The 19,941-nt window shown below is 35.8% G+C and overlaps 2 protein-coding genes across 2 annotated transcripts in view; both read left to right on the top strand.

The window, feature by feature from the left end:
- Nucleotides 1-5,381, top strand: part of LOC136807706 (neurogenic locus notch homolog protein 1-like) — a gene marked incomplete in the record, with an annotated part of 34,118 nt that extends 28,737 nt beyond the window's left edge. Inside the window, 5 exon segments of the mRNA XM_067064306.1 lie at nt 1,155-1,265; nt 1,917-2,018; nt 3,221-3,331; nt 4,347-4,502; nt 4,782-5,381. Of these exon segments, the coding sequence (XP_066920407.1) occupies nt 1,155-1,265; nt 1,917-2,018; nt 3,221-3,331; nt 4,347-4,502; nt 4,782-5,275 (974 nt within the window).
- A 6,086-nt stretch (nt 5,382-11,467) lies between these two features.
- LOC136807707 (voltage-dependent calcium channel subunit alpha-2/delta-3-like) lies at nt 11,468-19,804 on the top strand. Its single transcript, XM_067064307.1, has 8 exons — nt 11,468-11,692; nt 11,909-12,547; nt 13,144-13,302; nt 13,745-13,978; nt 14,264-14,614; nt 15,213-16,337; nt 17,645-17,791; nt 18,264-19,804. Exons 2-8 carry the CDS (start codon nt 11,974-11,976, stop codon nt 19,007-19,009), a joined length of 3,336 nt encoding a protein of 1,111 aa, XP_066920408.1. The 5' UTR covers nt 11,468-11,692; nt 11,909-11,973; the 3' UTR covers nt 19,010-19,804.
- The last annotated feature ends 137 nt before the right edge of the window (nt 19,805-19,941 follow it).

The raw sequence follows: 19,941 nt of genomic DNA, 5'->3' as shown, positions 1-19,941 counted from the left end.
CGTAAACAGGTCTAAACTTAAATGAAAATAATTATGTTGTGGCCTGGAATGGTTTTACATGTAAAGTAAGGCTAAGGTCTGATTTTCCTTGAATTAGAGAAGAGTTTGAATTGCGGAGGCCATTTTATTAAATTTTCTAAGTATTATGAATTAAAAATAAGGATATTGATCACAAAATATATGAATGAGACCAGTTCATGAATTATTTATAACTATGCTTCTTTTTCGCTTCGGCTAATTCGATCAATTTCAAATACAAGCGATTTTTAGCTAAAAAATTTAAAAAATGCAAAAATTGGACAAAAATCCACTTGTTTGATATTTTGACCGTTTTTTGACCATTTTTGGTCAACGAGTGATCAAACAACCCCCCAATTTGGCAGTAGTACTCAAAGGGTGAAAGGACACCATTTGCTTCAAAAGCATTTTAAGACAAAAGAAAGAACGACTTTTTCCTCCTCTGCCTAGAGGCGGGTTTGCTTTTTATATCATTGGGTCTTTTAAACTAATAAACTCAAGAGATATATGATTGTCAGTTTCGCAGTTTTATCTTACACCATCTTCATGAATACTTTCGATTCTGTGTGACGTGACGTCACCCATAGTCAGCATTTTTCTAAGAAATGGCAGAAAGAGTATCGGACAGGATGATTTTAGTAACATCCTTATAGTTATTTGTCTTCGAACATTTGGACCTGCGCACGCATAGTCATTTGTTTTTATTTCGTGGGTGAAATTTATGTTAGTTAGCAATGGCAGCTTGCTTGAGATTTCGTTGAAGATATCCCTAAAATAGATTTAATAGATAGTCTATATTCATACACTGTGATACTCAGGGCATCAAAGTTGAAATAAACACTCGAGATACTGGCAAAAAAAGTACATGAAACTTCGAGATTTCATTACCCTGTAAAACCTTCTATTCTTAAGAAATTCTTAGTGAAATTTCTGCCGACTTTAATTTTTAGCGTCCTTGTCATGATGGAGCAGCTTATAAAAGTCTTGTTTTCCCAAACACATTTAACAGTGTTTTATATCTCAACTTTTCCATTGATTTCAGTAACTCAGCACCTTGTCATAACGAGGTCATATGTAAAAGTCTCAATATCCCAATCATATTTAACAATGTTTTGTATGACAACTTTCAATTTTAGCACCCTCACACTGTCTACCAAACCCTTGTCACAATGGAGCAGCTTGTAAAAGCCTTGAGGATGGTTTTGATTGCGTGTGTTCTCCACAATTTACTGGCCCTCTATGTAACAGTAAGCATCATTTCTCTCTCTCTCTCTCTCTCTCTCTCTCTCTCTCTCTGATACACGTTTTTTATATAAGAACAAACTATGGCCACAATTCTAAGAACAAGTTAAGAACATTTTAAAGCTTCGCGGACTCTAAAATACCCTAAGAGAATGGACCAAAAATACTCAAAAAAGGAGAAAATAAGAACATTAAAAAAATTAAAAAAGTTAAGAACATCTGAAATTTTGGATGTTCTTATAAAAAAACGTGTGAAAGTCTAAATGCTGGGTGTCAAGTATGTGCAAGCCATAACGACACCTTTCTTTACACCCATAAATTGACTTCCCGGGGTCAAATTCTCGTAATTTGGATTAAAGTTTGAAAACTTTTTGCTGAAAACTGGAAAACGTCAACAAAGGGGCAAAATTTTCTCTCGAATCAAAAAGTCGAATTTCGAAGTTTGGTTTGGACTCGTAAATCTAGCACCTAGTGTTTTCGAATGGAACGGCTTCATCCAAGAACATGGATATAACTGCCATGGTTACTTTTGTTTTCGCTGAATATGCGTTGAATAAAATCGGGATTTGTTCTCACAACGTATAATATTTTACCGTGATACTCATGGTAAAAGCACATGAGAAAGCAAGGTCTCAACTCTCAAATTTATTTTTCAGTTGATAGATGTCAAGATTGCCACGATCATGCGCATTGCGTATTGGGGCATTGTAAATGTAACGACGGATATATTGGGAATGGGTACGAATGTCAACCAGACGGTACAGTATTTTATTATCGTTTTCATTTGTTTACTATACACCTTTTCGACCGTAGCCGTCAATTGCCGCGTGGGCATTTTTTTGTCCGTTTTACCACCCTAAAACCGTCCCAGTCTTTTTTTTCGCACCTATAGACAATAGAAAAAGGTGTAAGAAAAGGATTGGATAGAGTTTAGGGGGGGGTAATTAAATAATAAAGTGGCACGCGCCTGACCGCGCGACTACGGTCGAAAAGGTGTATTTGACTAACTGGGATGACTTGAGTGTAGAATATATGAAAAAGGGGTTAAGTCACTTCAAATAAATTGAAAGTTTCAGCGAAGTGAGATTCTGACATGTCGACAGTCAAAATTCCTCTTTGAATTTTGAACTACAGTAAACTATCTTGCTTGTTCAAACTTATATTATTCGAATCTTCTATAATTCGAACTTGTTTCCTGTCACCTTCCAGGAGAAAACCATCTTAGAGAATATGTTTTCATCATAGAGTCAACTGTATTATTGATGGTATTCTCCATGCTTCTTTACAATATATATTCATCATAAAAGATTTGAATATTGGGGGTGGAGGATAACATTTTTTGGAAATTTACCCCCGGACACTTGACCCTCCGAACAGCAGGTCCAACTTCCCGAACAAACGTCAGTGGACATTCAAAATTACCCTCAAACAGAGCAAAATTACCTCCAAACAGAGCAAGTTTCCCTCGGACAAGGCAAATTTTGTAGATTTTTCACTACCCCCGAACACTATATATCCTCCACCACCATGTACGAACATTTTCTGGAAGAGCCCATTAGAGCATTTCTTATAATTCTATTGCACTAGATGATAGGCCTTTTATTTCAAGTCCTTAAAATTTAGCGATCCCAGCTGGCACATAACGTTGTTTCAACGTTCAAATGACGTTATTGGAACGTTAAGAATGTTATTGGAACATTGAAACAACGTTGTGTGCCAGCTGGGATGATATCGGGAACTGGAGAATATTTGAGGGTTAAGACAGCAATCTATCTAATACAGTGGAGCCTCCATAACTCGAACACGCGCGGGGAACACAAATTTGTTCGAGTTAAGGAAATAAGGTTTATAAGGCACTCTTAACTGAAGGGACGAGAAATTATATAATTCGAATTATAGAGATTCGAGTTACAAAGACTCTACAAGACATTCAAATAATTTTCTCCTCTCCTTCGTTTAGACATATCGTTACCCAAATGTGGAGTGTGTCCGATAAACTCTCACTGTCTTCCATCTACCGGACACTGTATTTGTAAAACACACTTCGACCTTCAAAATGGTGAATGTATACGTAAGTCATGTCAATATAGTAGGGGGCCAAGCCTGGGGTCCCGTGACTTTTTTTTTACGACCTAGTCATTTGTAGTCTATTCCAAAGAACAGTATATTACAAGATATTTTTGAGAGGGAGGACGCGGATTAGGCCTGGGAAATCTTTTTATGACCAAAATTGATTTTCAAAAGTCAAAGTAAACGAAAATGATTGATACCATCTGAAAGAGTATGAAATTCTGAGCAAAAAAATTTATTACAACAACTCTCTGAATAAAACACACAAAGAAATACAGCCGCTTGAAGTTAAAAAACATACCGAGGTCATTACGATCAAGACAAAATTTGACGTCAATTCACAGTAGAGCTGACAGTTAGTTGGTCTTAAAGCTGCTGTATTTCTTTGTGTGTGTTAGTCAGAGATTTGTTGTAGGCTTATTGTTTGGTGTTACTTGGGTTGACCAATCAATGCAGAAAATGCACGGAAATTTCACAATTCGTTGATTCCTCAAATCTATCTCTAAAAGACGTTGAAAGAAGAACTTTACGTTATTTTTTTTACCCTACTTGGGACTCATGGAGGTGAAAAAAGGTACCATGAACAGCGGCACACCCCCGTACCCCTTTTTGCCTAAGTACCCCTCCCCCGGGTTTTTAAATCTTCGTTTTGTCAAACATAAGATATTTAGAATAACCCATCGGTACTTAGAGAATACGGGTTTGGTTATGTGCGGGTGGTAAGGTTCGTTTTCACATTCAAAAGTCTCTCTAAGGGTTACAAAAATCAGAAAATTTAAAAGCAGTTTCTCTAAGGGCAGGAAAATTTTTCGAAAATCGAAGAAAATTTTTCAAATATGTCTCTCTTAAAGGTCACTTTTTAAATAAGATTTTGTCTCTCTAAGCATCAGTTTGCGGGAGGTCTCGTCCGCATGCACCCCTCTCATCTACCAACCCCCCTTAGAGGACAATTCATTTTCATGGAACTTTAACAACTTCAAAGATCAGATTACAAGAATACTGCTTTCTCTCTATAGCTTCTTCATCGCCACCACTAGAAAGTATTGACCAACCAATTGTAGACCAATTACTGCCAATAAAGGATCAACAAATGGCTCCTATAGGAGATGGAATCGTACATAAAATCACTCTACACCCATCACCAGTTGAAAGCCATGGTAATAGTCGTAGTGGTATGTAGTGCCTTATACTTTTTTGTTAGCTAACTTTACTAATTTAAGATTAGTCTTTAGGATTTTTTTTTAATTTGTTTGGAAATTTTTAATTTTTTGAGATTAATTTGGGTTGACATTTATAGAGCAATTTAAGAGATTTATCCATTTTTTAACATGTTTATAGAAATTTGATGGCAAGAAGCTGTTTTTTCATCTAGATAAGCATTAAATTTAGATTTTGTATCCTTTGAAGTTTTATTAGAATATCCTAACTGTTTGATAATATATTCCTGTTAGATACATCGTCGAAAACATCTACTAAACCAGACGCTAATCCTAAACACACTGTATCAAAACTGTCTAAAGCTCTATCTCCGCCCACTACACAGATGGGTGGAAACGCCAAGTCAGAAGTCAAAGCAGTGAACAAAGCATCAAAGAAAGAAAGCACTGAAATGCAATCTAAAGGTCTTGTATTGGGACTAGCTGCACTTGAGAAAGATAAAACTCAATCCGAACCAAATCGGGTTTTAAGCAATGACCAATATACAGTGTTTTCAGATAATGGAAATGAGCGCAAAGATATTTCAGCAAAAGCTCGTAAAATATCGGAGATAGATCCGAACTTAGATATGAGTAAAGACGTCTTTGAATTGTCTTCAGAAAAAAGATCCAAAATGCGGAAATTTACTAAAAACAATCCATCTCAAAGACGTTCGAGGGTGAATGGATATTCAAAACGAGGCTTCATTAGCAGGTTAGACTTAACCTCCGCCGATGCTTTATCGTGATGATTTATTCTGGGTTGACGTAATGCAAAATGTGGATTTCTTTTGGAAATGGTAAGAGTTTTAAAACGGTGTCAGCAATACTCAATGAAATAATTTCATCAACAATATTCCAAAGCAGCCGGCGAAGCGACCTTTTTTTGCGATGTGTTCTGATAGCATATTTCAGCTAGAAATTTTGATCTGTTCTGATCAGAACTTCGAAAATTAATCAGCTAGAATTAATGATGTGTTCTGACGAGACAATGCTATAATCAAGTTCATCTAACATGTTCTTGTTGTCTAGGTAACACTAGAAAGCTTCAGAACACATCTTTTAAGGAGACAGGGGTATAATCAAGAGAAAATTGATGTAATCTTGTTGCCTAGTAACCCTAGAAATTTTCAGAACACATCTTTCGTGGAGAAAAACAATATCTTACAAGTTTATCTTGGCAAACTTTTTTTGCTAGATTTTAGAACACATCAAACCATAAAGTAGTGATAAGTTTAGGGAGACAAATAATGCGATAAAGGTTTCCTAGAAATTAGAACACATCATTTGTATAAAAATTTGGTCTCCTAGAAGATAAGAACCCATATTTCTAAAAAATCTCTCCGCCGACTGCTTCTGAATATCACATCTTTGAAATTAAATCGCTACTTTTTGAAATTTATTTAGATACCGTGTAGCCCTTCTTTTTAATTCCTTTTTGCTTCAAAGAAGGTTCTTGGTCCCTCAATGATCGAGAAAGAGAGAGAAAGAGGATAGCAAAAGCTATAGGAAATGATCTTTTTAACCAATCTATAAATTTGAAATAAAATAATGATCTATTGATACAGTAATATAAAATTTTAATTTTTGAATTGCGTAATAAATATATCTTACAAAATAATTGTGATTTGAAATAAATATAATGACTATAGTTAAAGTGACATAAATAATACTTTCCTGAGGATTGGAAATTGATCAGTTGGGAGAATTTACATGGTCTCATTCTAAATTCTGCTGTTCCCGACGGATTTGCGGAATCGGAAAGCTCCCGTCCCTGAAACCCTAGACTTGGCACCATCAAATACCCTGAAATTTCAACATCACTGGAAAATTGACTTTGATTTCATCCCATTCGAAATTCAATGTTTAAAAATTGCACTCCAAACCCATCCCCACTGGATTTTTTAACCTTGTAACAGAATTTCTATCCCCATTGGGATTTTAATAAGAGTTTTTATCCCTTACTGAGGAAAAAAGTTCCACCGGGGCTGGGAGACAGGGGTGTCATATAAGCTTCTTCAAATACCAAAGGCCTATAGTTTTGACAAACACTATAATTCATTCTTTGGGGAGGAGTCTTTTAACCTTTTCAACCTATGGCAAATACTCGCTGATGCAAAATGACAAAGTCTTAACTTAGACAAAAAAGTAAACTTTATGTAAGTATTTGTAGTTTGTGACCTCTCATGACCTCTCAGTTAAGGGTCGACCAGGCTTTTCGACTCGATGATTTCATATCAATCTTTTCAGCAGTTGATATCCAGCACTTTCTACGGTTTGTTGGTTTGACAGGGATGTTGTCTAACTAGTCTCGGCTTCTCTTCAAGGTAAGACCTTTAGGCAACATCTTTACAGGTATCGTCCTATCCGAGTACTTTAAGGGCAGAAAGTTTCGCGAAGTCAAAAAGTTGCGAAATTTAGCGAATTTAAGTTTCGCAAATTATGGTTTTAGCTGAAATTTCACAGATAGAACTTTCGCGAATACATATGAAATATACCTTTTTATGGTAACAAAAACTCATAAAACACGCAAAAATTTAGCAAGCAGTGCAAAACTGAGTAGGAAAGTTTATTTTTCGCGAAAAAAAACTTTCGCGTTTTTCAGGTTTAATTTCTTACCTGGCAGAAACCTTCGCGAAAAAGGATCAAAATCGCGAAAAACACGAATATTTCTGCCCGCGAAAGTTTCTGCCCTTAAGCCACTTGGAATCGTTTGCTTAGCGACTTACCTTATCGGGGAAAAAGATATCGTAGTTTTATTTAGTCGGGGTTTTTTTTCGTCGGGTGGAAATTTCGTCACCTAGAGGCATTTTCGTCACTTTTCCCCGACTAAAATTTCAAGTTCGTCACTTTCACCGACCAAAATTTCAGATTCGTCACTTTCACCCGACTAAATTGTCCAAAAGAAATGGTTTCCTTCACTAGCTCGAAAATAGATCTTTTAATTCGACGGTTAAAGCACTAATTTCGGCAAATAAAGGTGTAAAAAAAATAGATTTGAATTTTGGTTGCATGCAGCAAAAATTTCGGGTAAATGTTTTGGTCGGGGATAAAAATACTCGATAAGGTATAAGAGTTTCTTTTGAAATGCAGAGTAGCATGAGTTGATGTCGTTGAAGTTAGGGAGGTCATCACAAATGTTTCAGCTGTATTCTCTAGTAGCGACTAAACGTTTGAAGAATCCAGAATGAAGTGAGACAGTGTTGATATTATCGTATTGCATTTACTGTATTTCTTAGTCAAGACTGTTGTTACCCGTACCCCTTTTATCTGCAACATCTTTCCCATCTAAAATTATTTGAATACAAAGTTAAGGTCTTCAAAGGCAATTTAAAGAACCTTTGAGACACCCCTGTCTTAGGGACCCGGTTGCGTTTGTGACTATCAAAAGGGTATAATTTCACTAGGTCTAATTCTGTGATGGCTTGAAAGTACCTCCTATAGGGCCCCTATAATGTCTTCTATCATAAGCAAACCTAATCAACAAGAATTCACTTTCAACGAATGTTTTGATTTCTTACCTTTCATCAATGTTCCGACCTCATTTATTATCAAGATATTCGAACCGAGCATTCACAGTTTTTATGCGAAGAGATTATTTTCAAGTGTCACTTCATAAAAACCGAGATATGATATTTTTATTTTGATTCCTCTCCAAAAAACTTGAGTTTATATGTACGTATTGATTATTGTCTAAGGAAACGTTATATTGATGTTGTAGTAGCAAAAATTGCTCGCAGAGGAAAATCATTTTTTAGAAGCTGCTTAGTATTGCTAAACATTTTTTCATGGAGTTAATTTCGGCTAATTCGAATTTGGATGAAGAATCCATTGGAGTCCATCGTATTTAGGCACAAAACAAAAAAAAGGGTCTATCTTACCGATTGAGTCGAAGGCTAGAGGCGAACCTTCAACCGTTCCCAAGCCAATCATTGGTGATACCTTATCCATAAGAATTATGCCGAATTTTGGATTACCGATTGAATAATGAAGTTTCTTTGTGTTATTTGGTGTATTTGTATTGGCGGTAAACTACCAATCTAGACGATGCTATCGTCCGTGTAATATATTATTATGATATTACGATATAACATAGTTGTATATTATATTAAAACGTAATATGTTGCGTGGCGGAAAATAGAGTCTGTGTTTACATTGAGCCCCTCCGACTCTTATCTGGCACCCAGATGATGAAATTTTCATCCGACACGCTAAAGTTCTGAAGATCGGGAAAGTTTTCACAGCCTGGAAGGTTTACATTACGGAATCCCTTTAGACCTTTAGCGTGGGCGGCCGCCAATCCGCCATCGGAATATCAGATAACTCCGACTCCGACTATTTTTCGCCCGCACGGACAAAATTTCCGTCCGACTGCTAATTTGCGTGTTTGAGGTTATTCTTTATTATTCGAATTCGTCTTAGACTATAGCATAGTCTACTACCAATCTAGAATTGGCATGAAAACCATGCGGCCCGCACAATTTATGTAGGAAATAAATGGCTTCAAATCCTGTAAAGGAGATTCGGTTCTGGCCTTCGTGTCTCAAATTCCTTATAGATTCCTTTCTTTATAGAAATACAAATATTACTAATTACTAATGACCCATCCTAAAGTTTAGTGTTTTTCTTTTCAGTGAGATTGAAATTATAAATTTCAAATGGGCCGAAATATCATGGTATTTTTTCTCGTCGTGGCGATTTTTCAGCCGATATCCCTGATAGGTAGATGGGCCTCACCGACTATGTAAAGATGCAAAAATAATTTGGGAAATGAAATGACGGGTTTTGACTCGACCCATTTTTCTTTGTATAATTATTTTTTATAATACGGTACAATCCTAAAATTCCATTTGATAGCGAAAATATCTTATTTTTCATTGGGCGGTAAAAAAACGGTTGCGGCTATTAAACTTAAAAGGGTAACACCTATTTTCACTCAAAGTTCCTCGTTTTTACCCCCTTTTTATAAGAAAGTGTTTTAGTTTAGGCAGGAAAAGACTAAACGTGAAAAAGCTGTGTTCAAAGTTGTTTTATAATTATAATCTCATAGTAGAAGTTACTCAGCCCCTACTGAGGGAATTAAAAGTTTCAAAGAACACCTAGGTAGTTTTTTATTTCCTCCTAGTTGAAAATAAAGAAGAAAAAACTATATATTATATTGAGATGAGCTGAGAGAAGAAAAAAGGGGATTTTAAAGTAAGAATATTGTAGCTGAGGAAAACTATGAAATAATAAAATATATAAGAATTAGAAAAACAAAACCTGTAGAAAAGGGATAATGTTTAAAAAAAGGGGGAGAATGGAAACACCTGCCTGTATCCTTGTATTTCCCTATGCTAGTTCTTTTGTTTTCCTGTGACAATTTTTTTGCTAGGCTTTTTTATCCGTATGTCTCTCTGAAACTAAGAATTATTTTAAAGGTGAAAAAAATATTTTTTCTCTACTTGATTTTTTTTTCTTCAAAATATTGGAAAATAAATTTTTATCTTTCAGCAACTTCTTCTTCTCATTCAAACTTCACTTTCATATTTTTTTCTTCTTGGTTTTCATTTTGGTTATTGTTGGCTAAGAAATGTTGTAGCCATAAATGTCCCTGGTTTACAATGCATGCTGGGTAGAGTGTAGATACAGTCCATGGTTATTTTTTGTATTTGCCTGGTGGAAAATTTGAAAAACTTATGATATTCTTATCATACTTTAACTTTAATATAATTTTTGATTAGAAAAAAATTAAAAACCTAAAATTTTAAGTCTTCTAAACAAAGGGGGATTGTCATCTCAATATCTCTAAAGAATTTACCTTATAAAAGCTTAAAACCAGCTGAGGGACTAAATCACGGTTCCGGGAGAGTCACTTAAGCGAGGGACGGAGACGTGCTGCTTACCATGGTCCCATTTTTAGGCTCTAAAGATATCTCAAATTTACTAGTTTTCAAGATGTGTATCTGACAGGGTGGTTATTTTGAACAATTATCAGGTTGAAAATTAGAAAAATTTTCAATCTTTTGTCTACATTTCGTAATTTTTTGCCACTTTTCAGGGTGAAAATGTTTTTCAATTTTCGTTCCGACAGAATCCCAAATTTACCAAATATTCATATCTACAGGGTCCATTTTTCAAACTCCAGCGGCACGTCTCCGTCGGCCTCCAAGGTCAGTGCCCCCGCCTCCCGCCCCGCCCCGATCACTGTGTACAGAATCGACCTTCAAACGTTGATGATCTTTATAGTCGTTAGATGTATATTGTTTGGATGTTCTAAGCCAGCTGCACGAAAAATTAGAAACTCTTATCCGAAATGTGAAAACAACGAAAAAGTTTCTCAATAACAAGTATTAGGGTCATACTAGGGTCAAAGTCTTAAGCCTTTGAAATACACGTTTTTAATAAGAACATTCAAAATTCGACTTTTTGAGTAAGCCTGAAAATGTTATTAATTTCACTATTTTGTAAATGTTTTAGAGTCGCCATAAAGCCTATGTTCTTATATAGTTTGTTCTATTAAAAAACGTGTACGGCACATTAGAACTTGTAAATTTTTGTTAAGTTTTTGTCGCTCCTATCTTTTTTGGTGTTATGTTCTTTCGATATATTAAGTGATGTTCTTAAGCTGATCTTTAATAAATGCATCTGTTCTCCATTAGGTGCATGTTCTTAGCCATTTTTTTTCAAATTTGAGCCTTGTTCTAGGTACTCAAAGGGTTTTGGTCGAAATCAAGTCTCGGTTTCTTTCGAAATTGTTCTTATAAAAAAATAAGTCGGTATTTTGAAAAATCTCTTCAGTTACAGTTCAGTAAATCTTTATGCCAAAGGTCACAAAGACCGATGAAAGTTGACGGTCGAATGGCACACCTTTGGGTCAAAAAGGTTAAACTTTATAAACATTTCCAATGTTAAATTTTCTAACATTTTCAATGTTAAATGTCGTAAACGGTTAAGAATATTCACAAATATAGTTCTATGCGATGGCTGTACAGAGCATGCGCGATTTGCAAAGGTTGGTTTCACTCCCAGTAATTTAGTAATTTATATACATCATTGCAATATCTTAACTTTACATCATAGACCCAAAAGCTGACTGGTTTTACCATACTTACAACCAATCAGATGTAGGCTACTGCTTATCCTATATCGAAAAGAATTTTTATATAGGAAGGATATCTATAAAGGTACGCGATTCAGACTAGCATTTATGGGGTAATGTCAGTGCTATGATTATCATGAATGGTTTTCTTTCTGATCTAAGTTCGCTCAAAATCAATAACAAAGAGTTTGAAGTTTTTTAACTCCTATACATTTTGGTCCCTTTTTTAAAATGATTCAAGTTTTGGTATGATAGCTCAAAAACTATTTGAATTTAGCACTCTACATGTTTTTGTTTTTAGATCAATTCTAAAATGGTAACCTTCTGGTAAACGTCATTACACCACACACAGCATCAAGTGTAACCATGGATATTTCCAGTCTTCTTTTTACCATCTTTGCCGCCATCTTCTATTTCCAATCCACCGTTTGTAGTAACATTGATATTCAACCGTTTGCAAACTCATTTGATGATTTCTTAAAAGAACATTTAAAGTATGATAAAATTGAAAGCGAACTTCAAAAAGTCAAATACATAAAACGTAAAGCAGACAGCGCAGAACTTGTTCAAACTTTCAAAACCAACTTAGAAACATTATTCAAAGAAAAAGAAAAGATTTTGGACGGTATCAAAACATCAATTGAGAATGCTAAACTGAACTACACTAGTAGCCCAACTAGTAACGATTTTGTGCAAGAGTTTGACTATAATAATATGCGAGATGAAGGAAGTAACAAGAGAGTTGGTTTTGTTGATGATTTTTCAACTGAATTCAAAGTGAATTTAACGCACAGTTTTGTACAAGTCCCAACGAATATTTACAAGTTTAAACAAAGTGTTTTGCAACAAGTCGAATGGAGTCAACATGTCGACAATACTTTCCAACAAAACTATGCAAAAAATTCAAACCTCCAATACCAATATTATGGTGACTCATCAGGTAAACTTTTTTTTCGGGCACTGTTTTTTTCGGACACCTTTTCCCATTTGTTATATCTATTCATTCATGCCTAATATTTATAACTTCAATTGACGCTCTCTAGTTCGATCTTCAATTGGAATTGGATTTTCATCGAATAAAGGAGCGTCGTTTATGAGAGTTTCTTGTTGACGGGAACTTTAAATATTATCGAATAATAGAGCCTATTGAATAGTAGAACGTCGAATTAGAGAGTGTCAACTGTATGCTATTTGAAAGCCTACCACGAGAATTAGAATTATGGTTATACATGTATGCAATAACAAATCAAGGTTTCATTCGTCAAAAAACAGCACCCATGGCAACTGGTACACTATCTCATACCAAATTATACGACTATCAATATCTATCAAGACTACGCGAGCGAAGCGAAAAAGTTTTGGGGTATTTTTTCTCTTTTTGATTGAAAACTGCCATAAGAGCAAAGGGGTGCCGAAATTAGTAATCAGAGGTGTCTTTTTGCGCCCTTTGTATTTTGGCGCCCCCAAAAAAAATCGGTCTGCACCCCCCCTCCCTACCACCACGCTACTGTCAGAACTCTATATTTTTCATTTCAGGTGTTTTTCGAATCTTCCCTGGAAACGTGATGCCAGTCAACGAAGAAGCTGATCTGTTTGATTGCCGACGAAGGATCTGGTATATTCAAGCTTCGACGTCTCCTAAAGATATTGTCATTGTTATTGATTATTCTGGTTCAATGATTGGAAATAATATCGGTAAATATTGGATAAAAAATCGGGCTATAGATTTCCAGCATATTTTGTGTTTAAGCCTTTAGAAAGCTTTCAAGTATTGAGTCGTGTCCAATGAAAAAAAGTTTTTTCAATAAATTGGTCTTTAGCCCAAGACGCTGGAATTCTAAAAAATCGGCTATTTCTGAGATTTTCGCTTATTATAATTTTGAATTTCTTCAAAGTGTGGAAGCAACAAAAGTTTAGAGTTCTGCTTTTAGATTGCATAGCTTTCAAGACTGCTTTGGAACCTCTACTTCGCCGTCCTTTTACTGAAATGGGAGCGCAACGATAGCATCTCTTCTCGTTAGAAAACGAATTTTATTTATGGAAAAGCTGTACCTTGTACCTTTTGATTATTTGATTATCTTTCTTTTGCTAAAGTTGGCCGTCTAAACTAGAACTTAAATTATGTTTTATTTGCCAGGTATTGCCAAGATCACCACTTCATCGTTAATCGATACTCTCCAAGAAAATGATTACTTCAATGTTATCACCATCAACAAAGATGTCACATATCTCATGCCGTGTGTCACACATTTAATACAAGCAACCAAGGAAAATAAAGAAATGTTTAAAAATGCAGTGTCCAAACTTACAGAACCGACTTCCATTGTTGATGTTGATTTTGGAATGGATGAAGCTTTTAAAATATTCAACGGTAAGCACTTCCGTATTTACAGCTTTTGCTTTCGACAATCAAAGCAATCTGATTGATTTAATCTCAAAACTGTGATGTAATTGAGCCAAATAAACTACTTTAGGTGCGAGCAGAGTAACTTCAGCATACTCTAGTTATCACATTTTGCTTTGTATTCAGAATTTTTCTGGGTAAATAGTGAAAGGGCACCATTAATGTCTGAAATGAAACAGAAATAATTTGGTTGTGTGGTTGCTGAGAAAAAGTCAAAACGAAAAGAAGAATGTGTTTCTTTTCATTTTACAGAATCGAAAGCATCAGCCAGGTGTAACAAGGCCATTATGTTCGTAACTGACGGAATCGAAGGAACTTATGCAGGGCGTGCATCATTCGAACGTCACAACAAAGATAAGAAAGTTCGCGTTTTCTCATACCTCGTTGGGCGAATCAAAAACCCAGACCAAGAAGCACTGGTCAAAATGGCGTGTGACAATAACGGTCATTTTTATTCTATCAATACACTTGGTAATGTATGGGATACCGTTCTGGACTATTTACGCGTGATGAGTCGACCGATTACTCATTCATTGAACGAAGGATCTTTAAAAGATGAAGATATTAAGACTACATTTACATCAGCTTATAAAGACAATGCAGGTTTGTGTATAGCTTTCTTATCCTGGGGGATTGGTACTTAAAAATGCATTATGCTTCGAAATTCATTGCCCCTACTACGCTACGTTAACCGTTAGATACACTTTGGTACAGTGTAGTGTAGTGTGAGAGTACCATGAGAGAGAATACCTTGCGTCAACGTATCGGGAATTTTATTGGTCACAAATAACTTTGTATATATCTACACGGAGATTTCAAAATTTATTGCAATACTACGTCACGTTATACATGAGAAACACTCTGGTGCAGCAGAGTGGTGTAGTGTGGGATTTTTTATCCCAGGGGAAGGGAACTATGCTTCGAGTTTAAAAGAGTGGATGGGATACTGTGTGCATGCATCTATAAACTTTTATTGTTCACAAGAAACCGATTTACTGTCTGAAGAGGTCCAGAATTGTATTCAGAGGAAAATCTCTACGGGTACAATTTCCAAAAATATCAATCGACATTTACGGGAAAAGTCCGTCCTAAAGACCATAAAAGTCTGTCATTCAAAGAGTCAAATTTTCAATTTTCACCACACGCAAAAGCTTTAAAAATCCATGAAAATTTAATCTATTAATTCTTTTTACTCTAATAGGTTTTGGTATGGTGATGTCAGCCTCGAAAAGTGTTTTTGAGAAAGAAAAGAACAGCGACGGTACCACAAAATATAAACATCTCATCGGAGTTGCTGGAACCGATATTTCACTCAAAAATCTCTCATCATTAGCGCCCTATTCAAAATTGGGCGTATTCGGGCGTGGATTTGTTATCAATAATAATGGCTTTGTTTTGACGCATCCTAACTTTCGACAACAAAAAGGATATCTTCCAGTACCCCCTAACATTCTCATTGAAGATTTAGAACATTGTCTCGATAATTCAAACCACTCGGTGAACCTGAAGGAGAATATGTTGGGAAAAGTAGATATCGACGTTTCAAAAGAATTTTCAGCGTACTGGAATTTTGATGATAATAAAAAATACGTCAAAACTTTCAATCAGTACGCTCACGATAAGATTGTAGGGACGGATTTTGTAGCTGCCGTTGCTGTAACGGACTTAGATAGCCATTACTTAGACATTGATATTTCAGATCCAGCGATGAAACAGCTCTTTACTGAAGGGGTCAAAGCTTTGGATGCACCTGTGATTGAAAAACCAGAAACACCTTCTAACGAAACTAACGCAACATCAAGTTGGCAACCTCCCAAGAATTTTACTTACGTCGAAATCGCACCTTGGAATTATTGCCCTGAGCTAGAACAATATATTCAAAGACACGGAGTCTTAAAACCGATCACTGCTCGACAGATGTATGAAGTCTTATCGAATAGCACGATCTCCATCGATACATTATGTAAATCCACTGAAGAACTTTTAAATCGATTATTAGTACCTGCTGGAGCCATAGATAAAATCATTAAATCTGAATGGACAGAGAAGTCTGGAGAGTTCTTAGATAATTTGTTCATAGCAACAAGTGGAGGTTATCAAAAGATGTTTGCTTTCACTAACAAAAGCCAACCATTTGATCGAGATGTGGTTAGATCCAAACTGTTTGAGAACGTCTTATCGTCAGCTGCAAAAACAGATGGTAGCATAGACGAGTCGATTAGGATGGTATTCGGAACAGATCCTAAGGATCCGCATCTTGATAGCAACGAACCTGTAGAAGTGACCGTCACGCGTCCTTTCTGGGAGCAAAGTGTCTTAGCAGCAGGTAATCAGAATTCAAACAAGTTCAAAATGCATGCGATACTATATAAGGCGCATTTTGTAAAGGGTTGAACATCATGTGTTATTTTCTTAACTATTCAATTCGCCCGAAATTGTTGTAAAATCAACGTTTAATACATAATTCGGCACGATACCCTATATTTAAGGACCCCATATTTTAGGACCGTCCTTATAATAGGTACGTCCTTATATTTAAGCACGCCTTTTTTCTCCGTCTGATCTTCATTTAACCAACTGGATCGGAAAAAACCGATTTAGTGAGCAGAGATATAAATATCTGTCCCTATTTACAAGGACATCCTTAAATATAGGGTATTGTGCCGTACTGATAAGTCAGACCTTCTCCATACAAAAGACGAAGCCTAAAACTCCTCCAAAATCGTTGAATCTGACTTATCATGGTATAGAGGGGTTTCTTCATTAACACGGGTTTGATAAGAGTGTTGGTGGTTTAATAATGTAACATGCTTTTTATAAGCATAACGCTTATAAGCATTTCTAGGCTCAAATCTTAGAAAAACTTATGCATTGGCTTTAGCATGTGCTGAGATTTACCAAAAATGAAATCAAAGACAACAACTCAAGTAACCCAGTAAACCATAAATTACACAATGGGTTATTCCAGAAATAGTCTGTACCCCCTGTGTCGAGGAAGTGTGACGTTCAGGGTGGTCTGGAAAATAAAAAGGTCAGTAAAATTGGGTTGAAAATCCAGGGTGGTCAGTATTATATAGTGAGGTCGAAAATCCGGGGTGGTTCAAAGAAATGGGAGAAAAAAATCCAAGGGGGTCCTAAAAAATTGGAAAAAAATCCAGGGGGTTACCCGGGGGGGGGGTACTAGGTTTGCGAGGTGACGGGTATGTCCGAGCCAAAAATCGAAAATCGACCCTTTGAGAGACAAAATTTTGGTGATTTTGGGACCCTTTGAGAGACTTTTTCCTAAATTTTGGTCCATTTTTTCCAAATTTTAGTTTGATTTTCACCAAATTTTGGTCAAAATTTTTGGAAATCGTGACCCTTTGAGAGAGAAATTTTTGATTTTCGTGATTTTGGGACCCTTTCAGAGACTTTTGAGGAATGAGAAAAGGTACCCTTATGGCTCGCACATACCCGGCACCCATTTTGCCTAAGTACCCCCCCCCCCGGGGGGTCACCTTTTAAAAAAAAGATCTCCTCAACATAGGGGGTACAAATTTTTTCTGGAATAGCCTAATATCATGCTCAATATGTAAATCGAAGCTAAATTCAAACCCAGTCTTTCTCACTTGTATGATTTTTTTTAATTTTTAGTGAGTGGAATAACAATGCGAAGTGATAAGCTGAATCAGCAGTTTATAACACAATCCTCATACGTTTCACAAAAGTATAAAGAAAATAATTCTTCATTCGTCTGCGCCATGATTGATGATTTCGGTTATATTATCGCGAGTAATCAAGGTATGACAATTACTCTCGTAAAATTGGATTTGAAAGACATTGGACTTACTACATTTTGAGTCTTTGGTTGAAGGGATTTTTTTAATTTTGAAAGATATTTGTTAAAATTGTGTGAGACATTGAAGCTTACCCGCCTTTTTTATTTTAATGTCATCATCTCTCATGTTTTTCTTTTTCTAGTATATTTACAAATATTAAGGCCAACTGCTTCATTTTCATATCCAATGTGGGTGGACGTGACCCCTATCTATACAATACTCAACTGAACTCATCCCCGCTTTAATAAGAAGAGTATCGTTTTTTATCCTTGGAAAGACCCACATCATTGCGAGTGTACTAAATTACGTGGGTTACGTCCGTGTCGTGGGTTCGTGGGTCCGTGGGTTCGTGTTCATGGGTTAAAATGTCTCGTGGATTCGTAGGTTCGTGGATCAAAACAAAATGAGATTATCAATTGTGTTTCTCATTTTAGGTAACAAATACACTGGCCGATTCATTGGTGAACGAGTCAGTTCTATAATACCGTATCTGAACATGACACGAAAAGTCATCAAAGATACACAGGCAGAATGCGAGGTCCCTGACGATGATAATTCAAGTGCAAACTTATTATTAACACCTGCTAAATTGCTGGTTGGCTGTTTGTCTTGTTTGGCAAAATCAGTTTATTGGTTGACTATACAAGCTGCAGTATTACTGGTTTCTTTAATGCAGAATCAACATGAAGTCTCAGCTGGCGAGCATACTAAAATTACTGTAAGCTGTGTTAAAGACGTCGAATATTTTCGTCTGAACCGTACCTTGATTGAAGCATACGGTGCTCGCATGGAAGACAAAACGTGGGATGCTTTCAAATGTCCTGGTCAATGTACAGGGAAAAATGCACCGAAGTTTCGTATCCAAGTTATACCAGGCACCAATGTTTATTTATTAGAGATGTCAATTGGTTCTGATGACTCAGAAGCTTGTGAAAATAAATGTTTTCAAGATCCTTATTACCCTAAAAGAGAGGAGCTAAGAACACCAAAAGCTGAATGGTGTGTTCGCAACCAGCAAAATGCGACGCATTATCGTAAACAACCAATCGCTAAGTGTTATAATGAAACATCCAAGTTTGACCACGCACACATGTGTGGACGTGCATCCATGGCAATTCCTTCTTTTGCGACTATGGGTTTGTTGGTTTTAGGAGCGATTTGGGTTTTAATGCAGAAATAGAGAAGTTATGTGTGTTTAACGGAGATATTTCGAGATTGGTTCCCAGTAACATTGGTTTGCGACTTGTAGATTGAAGAGGCAGACTTAATTATCCAGGACTGAGTGGTATAAATGAACCTGTATATTTTGGAAAAAAGAAAGACCAAAATCATTAATTTTTGACTTATTTCAGCAAAACAAACGATCATTAGCGTATTATTTGGACAGTTGAAGCAAAGATAGAACATTTTCGAATGATGATAAATTGACGATACACCTTTTCGAACGTAGCCGCCAATTGCAGCGCGGGCAATTTTTTGACCGTTTCACCACCCTAAAACCGTCCCAGTCTCTTTTTGCACCTATAGACAATAGAAAATAGTGTAAAAAAGGATTAGAATCGAGTTTAGGAGGATAATTAAATAATAAGGTGGCACGCGCTTGACCGCGAGACTACGGTCGAAAAGGTGTATTGAACGGGCCAAATTTGGTAAGAATGCTGACTAAGCATTGACCTGTGTTAAAGCAAATGAGATATACTGATGATCCATATTTTTAATTTACAAAATGAAGTTTTATTAATTTTAACGAAGAATAATAATGACAATAATATACAACAATAGTAAACTTAATTTTATAAATTGAAATGACATTTAGATATTTAGTATTTGAAAAAAAATAAACAACTGAGAATTAATTGTAATAATTTTTAAAGAAAACTTTTTTCTTTTTCTAAAACCAATGTATAAAAGGTGCAAGTGATTCTTTATAAATTTGGTCCAAAAAGGGACCAAGGGAATAATACCACATAATAAATTTTTTTTTAAATATTGTTAAAGGGCTTAACTTGAGGGTTTTGTTTTTAAATAAGAGTGATAGCGTTTGCTTACTCATAAATTTAGATTTACAAGCTAGATATTGAATTGAGATGGATGTGGAGCAAGATATAACAA

This window comes from Clytia hemisphaerica, unplaced genomic scaffold (genome assembly GCF_902728285.1).
Source record: "Clytia hemisphaerica strain Z4C2 unplaced genomic scaffold, Clytia hemisphaerica genome assembly, whole genome shotgun sequence".
Taxonomy (NCBI): domain Eukaryota; kingdom Metazoa; phylum Cnidaria; class Hydrozoa; order Leptothecata; family Clytiidae; genus Clytia; species Clytia hemisphaerica.
This window is presented reverse-complemented; position numbering and strand designations above follow the sequence as displayed.